The 16,020-nt window shown below is 35.6% G+C and overlaps 1 protein-coding gene across 1 annotated transcript in view; it reads left to right on the top strand.

The window, feature by feature from the left end:
* Positions 1-16,020, top strand: part of ROBO2 (roundabout guidance receptor 2) — a gene marked incomplete at both ends in the record, with an annotated part of 574,004 nt that overhangs the window by 408,959 nt on the left and 149,025 nt on the right. The window contains 2 exons of the mRNA XM_082654134.1: positions 7,047-7,204; positions 9,934-10,054. Coding sequence (XP_082510260.1) covers positions 7,047-7,204; positions 9,934-10,054 — 279 coding nt within the window. The remainder of the gene's footprint in view (positions 1-7,046; positions 7,205-9,933; positions 10,055-16,020) is intronic.

Raw genomic sequence — 16,020 nt, 5'->3', positions numbered from 1 at the left:
TTCTTTCTTTCCCATTCCCCTTCTGTGCAGAATAAACCACTTATGACTTGTTCCCTAAATATCAGATCTTGTTGTCTGTTTAGCTGGTGGCTGGCCTGTCCATTCTGACCATATCTTGTTTGATTGTACCAAACATAATAAAATAGTTTGTTGTGAATGATGATTTATTAATAAATCTTTAGATTTATTAGGTCTTTCGGTCTTTGCAACTTCAGAAAAATACAGAATTATTGTATCCGTGTAGAGCTTTCAGTTGAAGGGGGAAACTCAGTTTCAACTGGCCTAAAAATGAAAGAAAACTTCTTTAGATCCCATACGTAGAAAGTCCAGATTTAACACAGTCTTCAGAATTGGTTCGTTCAGTTATGGCATCAAGGACCCAGATATGTTTTCTAGTGTGCAGAGCCTCAGTTTCATTCTGAGGCTGGAGCTCCCCCTGGGGTCAGAGCATGGCTGTCAACAACAGCCATTTACTGCAGCAGGACAAGACAGTGCACTTTCCTGGGAAGTAGAGTAGAGGACCTGAACTTCAGGCTGGCTGCGATTACACCCGATCATTCCCCGTGGTGAGAGGTGCTGCTGGTGATGAGGATAGGAACATAATGTGTACCAGTGGTAGAAGTGGCTATCACTGTTTTTCCTAACCTACTGTAATATTTACTATGATATACTATAATTTGTTCCAGCAGTTTTATTGCTTGCACATAAATATGTTGTTCCTTTGAGTGATTGATTTCTGACCTTTTTGAACTGCCAGGCTTTTATTTTAGAGATATACGAGCTTGTAGGTAGGCAAGTCGAGTGCACTGTCTCTTAAATCCTACCAACTTAAATTGTTCTTCAGAAATGACATTTTGAAATCAAATTAAAACACTGTAGTGTATTTTATACAATATGAAAAAGACTGCAGCACACCCTTTGAAGAGGAGTTCATCAATTCGATCAACCTGTCAAGTATACTTGATGAACTCATCTGATGCCCTTCAAGATGGGAGCCCTGGGCTTCCCTGGTGGCTCAGTGGTTGAGAATCTGCCTGCCAATGCAGGGGACACGGGTTCGAGCCCTGGTCTGGGAAGATCCCACATGCCGCTGAGCAACTAGGCCCGTGAGCCACAACTACTGAGCCTGCGCGTCTGGAGCCTGTGCTCCGCAGCAGGAGAGGCCGCGATAGTGAGAGGCCCGCGCACCGCGATGAAGAGTGGCCCCCCGCTCGCTGCAACTAGAGCCCTCGCACAGAAATGAAGACCCAACACAGCCAAAAATAAATATAAAAAATAAATAAATTAATTAAAAAGATGGGAGCCCTGTGGTGGGTAACCTAGTCCCGTGTAAGTGTAAAAGAAAAAACTTTTCAGATGAGTGAATCTGAAGCTGACACTGAAGGAACAGTATGTGTTTGAAGAAAGAAATAGGAAAAAGTAAGGGAACAAAGAGGTATCTGGGGAAGATTTTCAAGCAGAAAGACCATATATGCTAATTTGCACCGATAATTAGATGTTCCTCTGTGTGTCTACGGCAAGAGGGTTGCAGAAATGTATGTGATGAGTGTGGAAATATAAACACAGAGACCTGATTCTATACAACATTTGATATCACATTAAGAAGAGAATTTTTTCTTAAAAGCCATTTAAAAAGTTGTGAAAAAGGAATTGATGTCATCATATGTGCACTTTAGCAAACTCATAATAGCCACAATAGAGAGATTAAAAGAGAAATCAGAGAAAAAGTTTAAATAGGATACCCTGGAAGTAATTAAGGAAGAGATAAGGACATCCTGAACTAGGGCAGTGGGGACAAAATAAATAGATACAGGTGATATTACAAATCATTGTAGCATAATGACTGTGCGTAGGGTCTAGAGTCAGACCTGCAGGGTTCAGACTCTGTACTTGTCCACTACAATAGGTCATTCCACATGACCTATGACATATCCATGATGCCAGGATTTGCACATAGTGTGTACTCATTAAATATTAGCTATTATTGTAGGGCAATTACTTTTAAAATAGGGAGATCAAAGTGTTACTGTGTGTGCTGCTGATTCAAAAAAGCAAGTTTAAAAAAAAATTCTTGTTATTTCCTATATTATGCATGACTAAAGTCTTCTGACGGTCCTTTTAAGTATCAAGATTTACTCAAATTTTGTATTCTTAAACTAAAATATGCACTGGATGGGCATCTCTTAGAACTAGTCGTCAGTCTTCTACTGAGAAGTCTCTTGCTGCACAGCTCTGACAGCTCAGGTGCACATACAGAGAGAAATCCTCCTGGCGTGGAAGCCTTGTGATCAGCGTTGCTTTGAGTTGCCAGACTTTTCAACTGCTGCTAACCGTGCTTTTAATTACATATCTCTTTTTAAATTACCTTTCCCGTGATCAGTTTAATTTGTTGTGGATGGTCTTCTTTATCTGAGGGTGTGAATGAATACTTTCATCCATAATGTTTTAGGCTCTACATTTTTAATAACTGCTTGGAAGCATGTATAGGTTGTAAGTCAGAAATGTATCTTTCAGAAGTCTGCTAATTATGCAGTTTCATTTCATTATTATTGCTAATTTATTTTAAAATGATGAAATGTCAGAGTAATGATTTGCCTTGTCTCTGTTGACTGAGGCAAAAAAGAATTTTGAGAACTATTGAATTAGGACAGAAGGGAGAGAACTTGGTGAGCTAAAGAATGTGGGATAGTAAGAAGCAAAAGTCCAAGAGGTCTGCTCTAAAGGGATACCTAGATGTGAAGCTGTTTTAGGGCACTGTATTAGTTACCTATTGCTGTATCACAAATTACCACAAAACTTAGTAGCTTAAAACAACACACATTTATTTTCTTACTGTTGGTGGGTCAGGAACCCAGACATGAGTTAACTTAGTCTCCTCCTAAGGATCTCTCACAACGCTGCAATGCAGATGTTGGTCAGGGCCGTGGTCTCATGTAAAGGCTCAGCTGCAGAAGTTCCTGTTCCCAAATTTCAGTAGTTGCTGGCAGGATTTGAGCTCTCAAGGGATGTGGACTGAAGCCTCGGTTCCTTGCTTACTGTTGGCTGAAAGCTGCCTTCGGGTCATTGCCAAATGGGCCTCTACATCGAGCAGTGTGGCATCTTGCATGATCAGAGGAAGCACATGAGGAGAGAGACAGAAAGACAGACAGAACCCAAAAGATGAAACTTACAACCTTTTGTAACCTAATTTTTGAAATGACATTCCATCACTTCATTAAAGGCATGTCACCAGGTCCAGCCCACAGTTAAGGGGAGGGGATGAGACAAAGAAATAAATACCAAGAGGGAGAGGTTATTGTGGAGCGTTAGAGAACAAGTCTACCACAGGCACCGTCATGTCATTTCTGTTTTATACAGTATTCCTTAACCACTTTATAAGACACTGCCAAGCACATTGCAGTATTCAGTGTCTTCTTGTAGAATTGAATTAATTTGTTACAAATCTTTATGTCATGAATATGAACTCTATCATATCAAACACAGTAGTAATTCAGAATTTATTGATCTTCCAGAATAACTTTCTAAGTCACCGTGCATGTCAATGTAAAGAGAATTCAAGTCTAACCCAGGTTATGACTAGCTTAGTGAAGTCTCATTTGTGTTTTCAGCTCATAGAGAGAAATGAATATTTGGGTTCTAGCCAACTAGATTTCTCTTTTTCCCCCCATGGAGATTTGAACCCTTGTATTCTAAACTTAGATCTGCAAGCAAGTACTATATCAAAAGTGTGCCTATTATATCTTTTTTTCTTTAAAGTACAACTTACCTCTACCCTGCCCCCAGCTTTTGTCTTTTTAACCAGATTCTTTTCAGTTCATCATGTTTATTTCTCTTCACCCTATTTAAAGACTTGTTTGGAGCTTTAGGTAAACACATATTGCTTCATGCTCTTGTTTTGGCTTACTTGTCAAGCCACATTGAAAATATGGCTTCCAGTTCTTTTTAGAATAGGAGCTTAATGAGAAAAAATGTATAGACTCAATTTGGACTTGCTTTGCTTTTTTACATTTACAGGACAGTTTTAGTTCCCGTTATCTAACATACATAAATCCTTTACTGTAGAGAACACCTTCTATTTTTTATCACTTCCCATAAAGCAGAGGGCAAAATCCAAGACAGAAATGAATAATTAGCAAAAATTTGGAAACAATAAATATTTCATTTTATTTTGTTGACATTTGTGAATGGGTATACAAACGTCAGAAACACAGAAGCAGGTATCAGAACATTTATACAATTTGAGATGAGTAAAAATGACTTTCTATTTCCTAAGACAGATTCTATATTTGTTTGCTGTGCTAGAACCTGCTGAAAGGGTTGCTTTTCTCTTGAATGTTTTATTTGAGAGAGAGAGAGAGAGAGAGAAGAAACACATTTTATTATCCCCAAAGATGTAAAAGAAATGGTATCACTAAGCAAAAATGAATTACTCTATAAACCCCAGAGAGCATTTTACAAGTTGAAGAGGGTACAGTACCAATTATACTATTATCTCACTCTACTCTCTGGGTGAATAGTCGGAAAGCCTAAAATTACAGTGGATGTTAGATTTCTTGGCTTCATTTGCAAATTGGAGTCATTTTCTTTTTTTGTCAACGCCATAAACACACGTTATATTGTTTAAGAGCAGCAGCCCCTAGTTTGTTATGATATTTTCCTCCTTTTTATCCCCCATATCAAAGGACCTTTTTTTTTTTTTTTTTTTCCTCTTAATTTGGCTTGTTGCAGATTGATGTAATACTGTGTTTCTGAATCATCTGCAGTGGTCCTAAGTACCATTTGAGCAGAGGCTTTTTGGCTTACTTGTCAGGAGACCAGTTCTGGAGAAGGTTCTCCAACTGGCCAGATGTGTCATTTTGGACCAGATTGAGAGCCTGCCAAAACACCACTTGCTGCCACTACCGGATATTGTAGGGGTGCTCACCACCCTGTTACCATAGTTTTGCGGGTCTTAACATTGCATAAATAGGCAGCTGTTCTGTATTCAGGATATAAATGAGTCACCAGCTTGCTCTACCTTGAGGATTTACCTGCAACAGGGAAGCACAGTGTTAACCCCTTCTTACCCTCCTGCATGAACATCACATTTAAATGCACACTTCCCTCAGCCCATTCAGAAGCAAACCCCTATGCATATAAATCACATCCTTCTTGCCAGTTAGACAAGAGAACCAAAAAATGTGCAGTTCATTGTGCTAAAATGGAACACATTTCCTCAGCAGCTAAAGCAGTAAATTAATCAGCTTATAAACTAAGAGTGAGCAATTTGTGCTGAATTCTTTCTTACTGCTCCTTCAGTAGGAGACAAGGTTCTCTAATCTCATAAAAGGTCATGACTTCATTAAGATGGAAAACCATGTTGCAAGAGACAAGAAAAGAAAAGCCTTAAAAGTCACTCAGTTGTCTCTCTGGACCTATTTTCAGGACAGGGGATTTTTATTTATTTGGAGAATGACAATTAACCTGGAGACTTGGCCCAACAAAGAAGCAGAGTGCTGAAGTGGGTCTCATTACAGGACATGAAAAGCAGTTGGTTTGACCTAATCCACATTTGCAGCAGATGATTTACATAACAAGTTAGCACAAGCCGCCCAATTTTGATTTTAAATAGCTGACCAATTTCAAATAGCTTGACCAATTTATATATAGAAAATGTATGTGTGTGTTCATATGTATATATGTATGCAGGTGTGTGTATATATATGTACACGTGTATAACACACATACATATACATATACACGCATATATTTGTGTTGGGGGGGGTTATTTTTTTACCCCAAGGTACATAGGGAAAAAACCTTGTCTGTGTCAGAATATCAAAGAATAGGAAAGGTCAAGGCAGTTACAAAAAGTAGAGGCAATTGTGTTATATGGTATATTAGCTGGTCTCAACTACATTTTTTATTGAAGTATTGTTGACTTACAATATTATATTAGTTTCAGGTGTACAAGTAGTGATTAAATATTTTCACAGATTACACACCATACAAAGTTATTATAAAATATTGACTATATTCCCTGTGCTGTACATTACTTCCTTGTAACTTATTTATTTTATAACTGGTAGCTTGTACCCTTTAATCTCCTTCACCTGTTTTCTCAACTGCTTTTTCTAATTTTACCCTAAAATAGATATAGTCCTTATTTGCTAAATAAAACCAGCATTCTGCAGTCTGATAGGACCGAGTCATTTCTCCAGGCTTTTCATTTTGCCAGGGGAAGAAAAGTGCACAGATAGATAGGTGACATTTGGAGAGCCAGGCATGCCAGATTTTCGGAGGTTACAACGGAGGTCCAACCTGCTGTTCTCCTAATGAAAGGAGGGGAAATTCAGACTGGCAAAACCGCTATAAGGGATATCTCTGCTCTGAATGTCACGCTGCCCAGATGTCGCTCGGCAGGTGGAGATGCAGACAGAATGAAAATGTAGCCCTGTGTATGTGGGTGCTAGTGCATTGCAAGGGTGAACAATGAGTCTATCTTCAGAAGTGTAATGAAAACAGTGTGGATCTTGTCCATATTCATGTCACGAGAAAGGGCTTTCTCAAGGAGTTCTCACCCCACTTCCCCTCCCAGACTGAACAGGCATACATGCTCCCAGACCACGTGCACATGACTTGTTTCAGGGCTTTAAGTATAACAAGTATAACAACTTATTTTAATGCATTTATACACGTGTATGTATACGTATATGCTTTTTAAATAGAAAATGGGATCATACTACATAAACAGTTTTGTACTTTGAGTTTGTATTAAATGTCAAAACTATATCATGAATGTGTCTCATCTTATTTTCTTTAGGCTTATCTCATTTTAAACTCAGATTTTATAGCAAAGGTTCATAGTCATAGAGTTAATCATTTCCCTGTTGATGAAGCGCTTAGATTGGCTCTAACATATTTTAAGATGGGCGTGGTTCTGTTCTCAGTAAATACCAGTGAATTTTATTAGAACAAAGTAAGTTAAGACTTGAAGTTACCTTTTGCAAGAAGAAGCTAAAGTTACTGTCATTGAGTTTTCTTTTACTACAATTGTTTTTCTTCAGTGTTACGAGATGACTTCCGGCAAAATCCCACAGATGTTGTAGTGGCAGCCGGAGAGCCTGCAATCCTGGAGTGCCAACCTCCCCGGGGACACCCAGAACCCACCATCTACTGGAAAAAAGATAAAATTCGAATTGATGACAAGGAAGAAAGAATAAGTGTAAGTTAAACTAAAATGGACCCCTAGAGAGATTGAATATCAAGGCTTAAAATGGATGTATTTTATTATTTTATTTATATTATTTATAATATTTTATTTATATTATTTATTATTTCTTGGTAATAAAGTTGTAGAACTGTATTTGAGTGCTAATTACTATTTACACTGTATTGAAAGGACTGAAAAAAGGTAACCAAAAATAAAAACTTTGGAATGAGGCTTCAAATAGTCAAATATTATATAAATCAAGTGTATATGATATATTAATAACTGGACCAATCTGAATATGTAAATATATCTTTGCAGTAGAATACTGATGTCGAAGCTCTTTTTAAGATCTCCAAATGCATCTATTGATCATGCAATACATGTGTCAAAGTGTAAATGATGGCCATAAACTGTATTAACTAGAACATTTCTTTTCATACTACTTTCAAAATTATAAGAGGAAATAATTTGAGGTGATAAATATTTCAAGCTCTTTTCCAGTTTTTCCAATGTAATATTTATAACTAAAATATTATATGAGAACTCATTTCAAAGTTTAAGAGATAGAAAGTAAAATCAATGTAAAAATAACTGCCTGGTTTTGCAGTTTAACCCTTGTAGAAAAATAGTCTGTTTTCAAGGGAAATGGATGATCAGGTTAATCAGTCAATTAATATTCAAAATGGAACACCCAGAAAATGGTAAAAAGGTAGAGAAATGGCATATAGTTATTTTATTTTTTCAGAGGATCCATTCAACCTGTGTATGTGAAGTTTGTGAGAGCAGTCCCCTGAAATAGTAGATAATGCCTCAACCTTCTGACATGGTTCTTAGTATAATTTTTATACTCAGTACAATAACTGAGAATTAATATATTTTATTTAAAATAATGTCTCAACGAAACAAATGTACCATTTCTATCAAAAAGTCCACATTTTCTGGGTGTCTATTCTCTTTAAAAATATCTTATAAATGAGGTTTTATTCTTATGTGTACATTGTGATTACATCATAACACAGGACGAGAGAGTCCATGCAAAAGATCACAACATATTCCATATGATTCTGGCTTGAACTGTTGACACTGTGAGGATCTACAGTGAAAGATAATTTGGTTCTCAATGGTCTGTGCTCGGGTACCAAACTTATGAAAATGTGCTCCTGTTCAAGATCTTTTTCGTGTTTGTAATCATTTAGCTTTTGCTTTGTAACAAATGACCCCAAAATACTGTGATTTATAATAACCATTGCATTTACACTATGATTCTGGGGGTAAGCTGACAGTTCTTTGCTCTGGGCTAGCTTGGTTCATCTTTGCTAGGCTTTCTCATGCTTCTGTGGCTTGTTTAAACATGTGCTGGCAGCTGGGATGATCTAGGATAACTTTACTCACATGGCTGGCCATTGACTGTCTCTCAGCTGGCCATCTTGGTTCTTCTCCTCACGGCCTCTCATTTTCTAGCAGACTAGCTCAGGCTGGTTCTCATACTGGTCTCAGGGTTCCAAATGCAGCAAGAGAAGGCAAGTCCCTATATGCGAGTGCCTTTCTTCTGGTGAAATGTTGCTTTAGTTCCACTGGTCAAATCAAATCAAATCATATTGTCACACTCAGCTTCGGGGGAAGGAGAAATGGCCTCCGTGGTTTAAACCTATCATTTATTATGCTCTACTGCATACAGTTGAGAATAGGTTGACTCTGTTTTCTTCTTAAGTAAAAAAAAAAAAAAATGTTGAAAATCCCTTTCTATGACATGGCTAGTTTTAGAGCCTGAATAAGTCTGATGAAAACATACCTACTTGAGTTTTGTCTGCCTGTGAAATTAAAATTAAAGGAGGAAACCAGCATATGCTTATCTCATATCTCTTTAAGAACACTCAGTCATTGTAAAGTTAAGATTGTTGAACTAGATAAATAATAAAAAAAATTTTTATTGGAAAAGAAGCTATAAGTTGATGATTCACTTACTAAAAACCTTATTCTGCTTTAATGTACCCTTTAACTAACAGACATTTTAACATTATTACATTTGTTTATTCAAACAAAAATGCTTCTCATTTAAGAAACATTTAGGGAACACATTTTAGAAGCCAATGACTTGTACCAAGTCATACTCATCATTCAAAAAAAATTTTTGTTTTTATTCAACCTGAACTCCTCTTCAAAAACTATCTCATAAATATAGTTAAGATGAGGCAAAGATAATTTTAATACTAACAATTGAAATGTAAACTCCATAAAAGCAGAGATTTTTACTATTTGGTTGACTATTGAATCTCAAAGGCCTAGACACTACCCAGCCCATAGAGGTACTCAACAAATACTCATTGAATTATTCTGAGTCAATTAGATTTCGTTATATTATCCAAAGCAGATATCTAGTACTTCATTCTGATGACAAATGTCAATAGAAATTCATTCAACAGAATCTCAGAGTGAAGACCAACCACTGTGGTTTAATGGGGGCAGTCACAAGATTCAAAATAGGACCAGGCAAGAGAGAGGAAGACTACCTTAAAGAAGCATTCTCTAGAAAGGAAATATGGAGGCTTACATTGAGGGTGAATTTAAGAGAAGAAAGTACACGTGCAGATGCCAAAATAGTGGTAGAGTTTTGTGTCTTAGACACTCAGCTATTTCTTTTAGAGAAAAAAAATGTGCTTAAATATTTAAAATTATTTATTAGTGACCTTTCTTTCTCTGTTTCTTTTCCTTTCCATTTTCTTTTTTTTCAATTTTAACAGATCCGTGGTGGAAAACTAATGATCTCCAATACCAGGAAAAGTGATGCAGGGATGTATACCTGTGTTGGCACCAATATGGTGGGAGAAAGAGACAGTGATCCAGCAGAGCTGACTGTCTTTGGTAAAACTCTCTTTTCAATTATAAATTGCTATTTACTACTTTTCCTTTTCCTTTAAATATTTTTGCTAATACCAAACACCAGGCCATACAGGGACAGTTACTTATGACTTGTGGTGAGCTCAATAGACTAGAATTGTCTTGTTTTCTGGTTCTGTCTTTCAATGAAATCTTTGATGTGAAGAAAATTAAACTTTTGAAACATTAATTTACCTACTTTATTCATATATATTTATAGGATTTTACCTTTCATCAGGATGTAAAAAACTGTCTTTTCTCAAAATCTATTTGAGAGATTATATACATTTAAAGTTTATCACTCATTCCATTGTGATGCATTTATGAAGTATTTATTATGTGCATGACACAGGGTAAGGTTTTTAAAAATTAGAGAGTGCAGTGTATAGCCATTTCACTTGTGTTCTAATTTTAAAAATTTCAGATTGAGCTATTTGCAGTTTTACCTCATGATAAAAAGACTAGCTTGCTAGTTATACACACGCAATCAAAATTAGAAAAAAATTGATCAACTATTTTGCTATAATATTCATGTTTCTTCAACTTAAAAACCAAAGGACTCTTTAGCTGGAGTAATTCAATTAGTTAGTGAAAACGTGATTAGATCTGTATCACAGAAATAGTGGAGAAAGCATTAGGAAGGAGAAAATTGGAGGTAGTAAAGATGGCCAATTAAACGAAAGTAAGGAAAATGCTACAGGGCAGCTGTGGAAAATTGAAAGAGAAATACAATGACAGAAAATTGGAGAAAATGGGGATCCCAAAGACGCTGGAAAATGAAACATTCCTTTAGATGACATCAAAGTCCCATTGAAGTCCCATTCAAGTATCTGTATGGAAATATATATGTATACTCACAAACGCACTCACAAACACATACACATATGTATATATACACACATATAGATGCGTGTGTATATCTATCTCTCTATATATATATTTGAATAAAAGAGTCACTATTGCAGATATTATGATTTCTTTTTTAAATGCAAGAGATAATTATGAATTTCAAATTACTTTTTTGTGTGTGTCAGTAAAATAATCTTCTGAATCTGCATGGTATGATAAGATCCTATGTCATTACTCCAAAACACACTGAGGTAGCATCAGAATCTGGCATACATCCCTAAAGAAACTTCTTTTGCAGTTTGGGATGTGCCACCCATGGTATAATGGGATCCCATGCTGCGATGCAAAAGAGAGCCATATTATTGTTTCCATTACATTTAGAGTGTTAGGTGTGGTTTATGAATATGTACTAGAGTGCAGGCCTCTCTTTTCAATTGCTCTGAGTATCAGGTAATCTCTGGTAATACTCCTTGTGGATACTAAGCAGCTTGAAGTCCCAAATGACAAAACCAGGATCCCATAATTCATTAAAGGAATTGAACAGTAAAAATAAAACTGCTCAAAGTATGCATGTAAATTTCTGTCCTACAGAGAGCTCAGACAATATCAGTTTGCCCTTACATTTCATGCAGTTATCTATCTATAAGAGTCTCAAAATGTGCTTCACTCCGTAATGAATAAAATACAGTTTTGCCTGCTAAGATATGAAATTAGCGGTCACTGAACATTAGCATTGAAAACCCACAAGTACAGCTATTCTATTTAAAGAAACACTCATCTCTATTCTTCTGTAGCTACCACCAGCTTTGGAACAGAAAAATGTTTCATTACAGCAGTATATATTGCCTTCAGAAGAAAATTGAAAGGGTTTAGTGTTATTACCCAAGCAATTAGACTTACCAAATGTGACTTGTGTTATGAAATATTCACCCTACTTTCTCTAAAAATATGATGAGAACTGAAGGATATCCCTAAATATGTCAGGAGTTACAGGGGGGACTTCTAAATTAATTTGAAAGTAGCTATAAACCAAAAAGATTGAATTTGTCTACAGGCAGTTCTTCTGGAACAATTTGTTTAGGAAGCTGAGAAACGTTTATCTCATGGTGTAAACTAGTCAGAACTGACCTAAGTACAATATTAAGTTGAGGGAAAAACTAAAATTCCATAATTGATAAGAAAACAACATCCAAACCTAGAAATAAAACATAAAAAGAGTAGTGATGGTCTAAATCAAGATTGTGACAAGTATTGCATGGGAAAGACCCCCTCCTGTACCTTGATTCCCCAGTTCTTAGAGAAAATAAAGTAACTAGTGTGCTATGTATAATGAGACCTTCTTTAGTTTATTTTGATGCTCTGTATCCAGAAAATGTTTTCTAGTAAACCTATCTGTATTTCATCGTTGTTAGATATTCTATCTCTGGTGGGAGGTTTATAAATGTAAAGCTGGTTAGTGACAGTTTACCTCTCCTCTCTCAATTCTATTTTCATGTAGCAACACTTCTGCCTTTAAAACTCTGGCTACTATGACAACTCTGTACTCTTCCAGCTTTTAAATGGAAGTTTTTAAATGTCCTTTGCAACTCCATCTTTAAGATATATAATACAGAAAAAGTAACTGATGATATTTAATTGTTCAAAAATATAATTCACTTATAATGGCAAGGAAACCAATGAAAAGGTTAAAGGGTCTTTACCAATACAATAGCCATCTGCAAGTATTTTGACTCTTTAATAAGTGGGATTGGACTTAGAAGTTTTTTAGTTTGAAAATTTCAAATTATGCTTTAAGAATCTGCGCTTTAGGAAAAGTCTTAATCAGTGTGACTTAATTTTCAAAATGTTACTCTGCCATACTCTCTGAGTCATTTATGCTGTTTGTTCTTCTTTAATATTTGCTGACCATAAAGTAGCATCCTAGTTAAGTGGCAGTACCAAATCTAAAAATTAGAAGTAGGCATCACAGAGCAGAAGGACACTAAAATCTATGACACAGTCTAGATGTCTTCATAAAGAATACTTTGTAGCAATTTACATATGTTAATTAAATTCTAGAGATCCTGAAGACAGAGAAACTAGAGTTGAAGTACATAATTAAATTTCCAGTTATGGGTAGGTTTGGGATGTCTGTTATCTAGAATTTAACTATCATTAAAAAGCAACTAAAAATAAAAATTGTTTCCTAATTATTTTTAAATGTTTGTAAAAGTAATACATGAAAAAAAATTTTCTGTGTTACATTTCTAATAGACATTAGAAGTATTGCAAAACTTATGATGAAATACAGAAAGAGCTTGCAACCTCCCCTCCTCCCAACACACATACACACACACACACATTTCTCATCTTTGAACATTCCTGTAAGCCTGTTTTATCTTTTTCTTCTGGGATTTATTTCCATATATCTATGTGCTTATTCTGCAATTTTAACTTCTTATTTTGGAAGATGATGATTTGGCCCACTTATACTCCCTTCCCCAACTTCTCACCTGTACTTTCCCTTCTTTTTGTCTTTTCCCTTCTTTGTCTTTTCAGTATATTGACTTTAGAAACATTGACTATATTAATATTTAGAATTTAAGTTATTATAACCTTGTAAATATTGACTGTGAGCTAAGTGTTATGCTATTATAATGGCATTACTTTTCTGGCACTATATTTGGTCTTCTTTGAATTAATAATAAATCCATTTTTCCTTTTACTTATGTTTATCTATGCCTGTCATGAATTCTTCTTGAAATCTTCAACAGAAGGTTTAAAATTCTCTAAATTCTATTTAGCTATTAAGTCTACTCTTGCTACAGCCATCCTGGAGGCGTCAGACTTCTGCCCAGTCCAACCAGGCTGGATTCTATTTAGATCTACCCCAGAAACTTCATTCTGATATTCATCTTCCCTTTCCTTTGATGCTGGATTCCCTGTTTCCTATATCCTGTATTTTTTTTTCTTGTTTAACTCTTATATTCAGAACAGTGTTTCTCTACTGATTTCTCCTTGACTAGAGCCTAGAGCACATTCCAGACCAAGCTATCTTTATTCAATCCAAAACTTAATGGATACTTCGGCTGGTTATAGAATTCAAGTTTAAAAAAATATTTTTGCTGGAAATGTTAAGGTCGCCACTTCAATATCATTTTGCTTCCATCGTTACTGTTGAGGAGTCTACTGTACTTTTGATCCCTATGCGATCATTTTCCTTTTTTTTTTTTCTCTTTCCAAACTTTACTTAGTACCTTCTCTTTATCCCATGGTTCTGAAATGTTTCAATACCATGCCTCATTTTGGCACTTTTTTTCTTTTACTGGTTGGACACTTACTGAGCAATCTCAATCTAAAAACGCTCTATTCATACAAGTCAATGAAATATACTGTCCATTTTTTCTATTCCATTTCTCTGTTGAGCATAAATTCATTAATGAGACGTTAAATCTCCTAGATCTTTCTTTTCTTGAAATATTCCTTATTTATAGCATCTTGTTCTTATTTCATGGATGTTTTAACTTATCTTGCATCTCAGGATTTTAACAATATTCTTTTTTTTTAAATAAATTTTTCTCATGATGCATTCCTCCTTTTCTTCTAAGTTCCTTTCCCTGACCTCTCGCCTGCATTGTTCTGTCTTTTACACTGGAGGCTTTCTTCAAATGACTGTTTTCTTTGGGATGAGGATAGAGGTTGGGTCTGGTTATATTGATATTCAGTTATTGAGTGAGAGATAATAGTTGATGGCCTGAGTGTAGTTGAGATACTGTGAGACAAAGCTATGAGGGAAGAAATCTCAGAACCAAACCTTAGGAAATATCTGTGTGTTATTGATAACTTGTGGCCTTCATTTAAGAATTTAAAACATAAGGTGTTATTAAAATCAAGGTTATTGTTAAGAGCAATTTAGTTCTTTTAAATAATATTAACTTGCAAACTTTAAAACAGCAAAATATTTCTCATTTGTTCACTTATTTAATAAATATCTTTTGAACACCTACTATGTGCCAGGCTCTGAGTGTTTAAATAGAGTTAGGGAAATGAATAGACAGGTCCCCTGCTTTCAGTATGACTCTCATGTCATATCATATCAGCAATAACACGAAACTTTGCTTCTAAAGCATGGTGAGAAAGGCATTCTTTTCCCTCTGAGAATATTTACCTATGTTTGCTTTTGCTTCACAGGATGGTTTCTTTCAGACAAAGAAAATTCTTGGCAAGAAGAGAAATTAGTGCAGCAAGGATTTATTTAATCCCAGTCAGGCAGACTGATCATTATCATCCAGTCTATATTGGAAGGGCACAGTAATTCGCATTCAATGGCTATCATAACCCCCTGCCCCTCACACATACCCATTTAAAAAAGGAGACATACTACGACTAGCCATCTCACTTTCCAGTTTAATAGACACTACTGGGTGGCGGATCCTTCTGGATCAACTGAAGTTAAGATAAGATTTACAAGCAGTGGTTAGGTCTCATGTGCTTTTACTGCATAGCTTTGGTCTTAGAGGATTTAAAGGACTCTACCTATATAATTATTGCCATAATGCTACTTTTATAATGTCAAGCAAAGTTTATTTTTAAATTGTTAAGGTTGTCCTAGTAATAGCTGTCACAGCATAGCCTTCACCAATTTTACAGCCATAGTCAATGACTGAATACAGTTGAAAGAAATTTGTTCTCTGGACACTTAATTTCCTTCATTGTAGCATGTAAGTAAGAAAGTTAAGAGATATTATGCAACCACATTTCAGATTTATGGTTTTGGGGTTGAAGTGAATATTTTGATTTCTGAATATTATTGACGTAACCACAAGGAGACTTGGCATTTGATTTTATTACAGTTGAATACAAAGCTGGAATTTCCACAATGGCAATTTGGAACTAAATTAACCTGGCTACTTGAGACCTGTACTTTACATAGTACCACGCTGCCAAAGAACACTGCTATCTCAAGAGAGATTAATCTTATAAGCAAACTATGCAAGTGATTCAAATCCAGTTAATCTCACAATAAAAAAAATGTTAATTGCATTGGCAAAGACATTGCCTCTGATCACGCAATGGCTATATAATTAAGGATCGGGCCATTCAGAGGGACTCTAATCTCATTG

Source organism: Grampus griseus, assembly GCF_964374135.1.
Source record: "Grampus griseus genome assembly, chromosome: 5".
Taxonomy (NCBI): Eukaryota; Metazoa; Chordata; class Mammalia; order Artiodactyla; family Delphinidae; genus Grampus; species Grampus griseus.
Note: the sequence above shows the minus strand (reverse complement) of the source record. Positions and strands in the feature narration are given on the sequence as shown.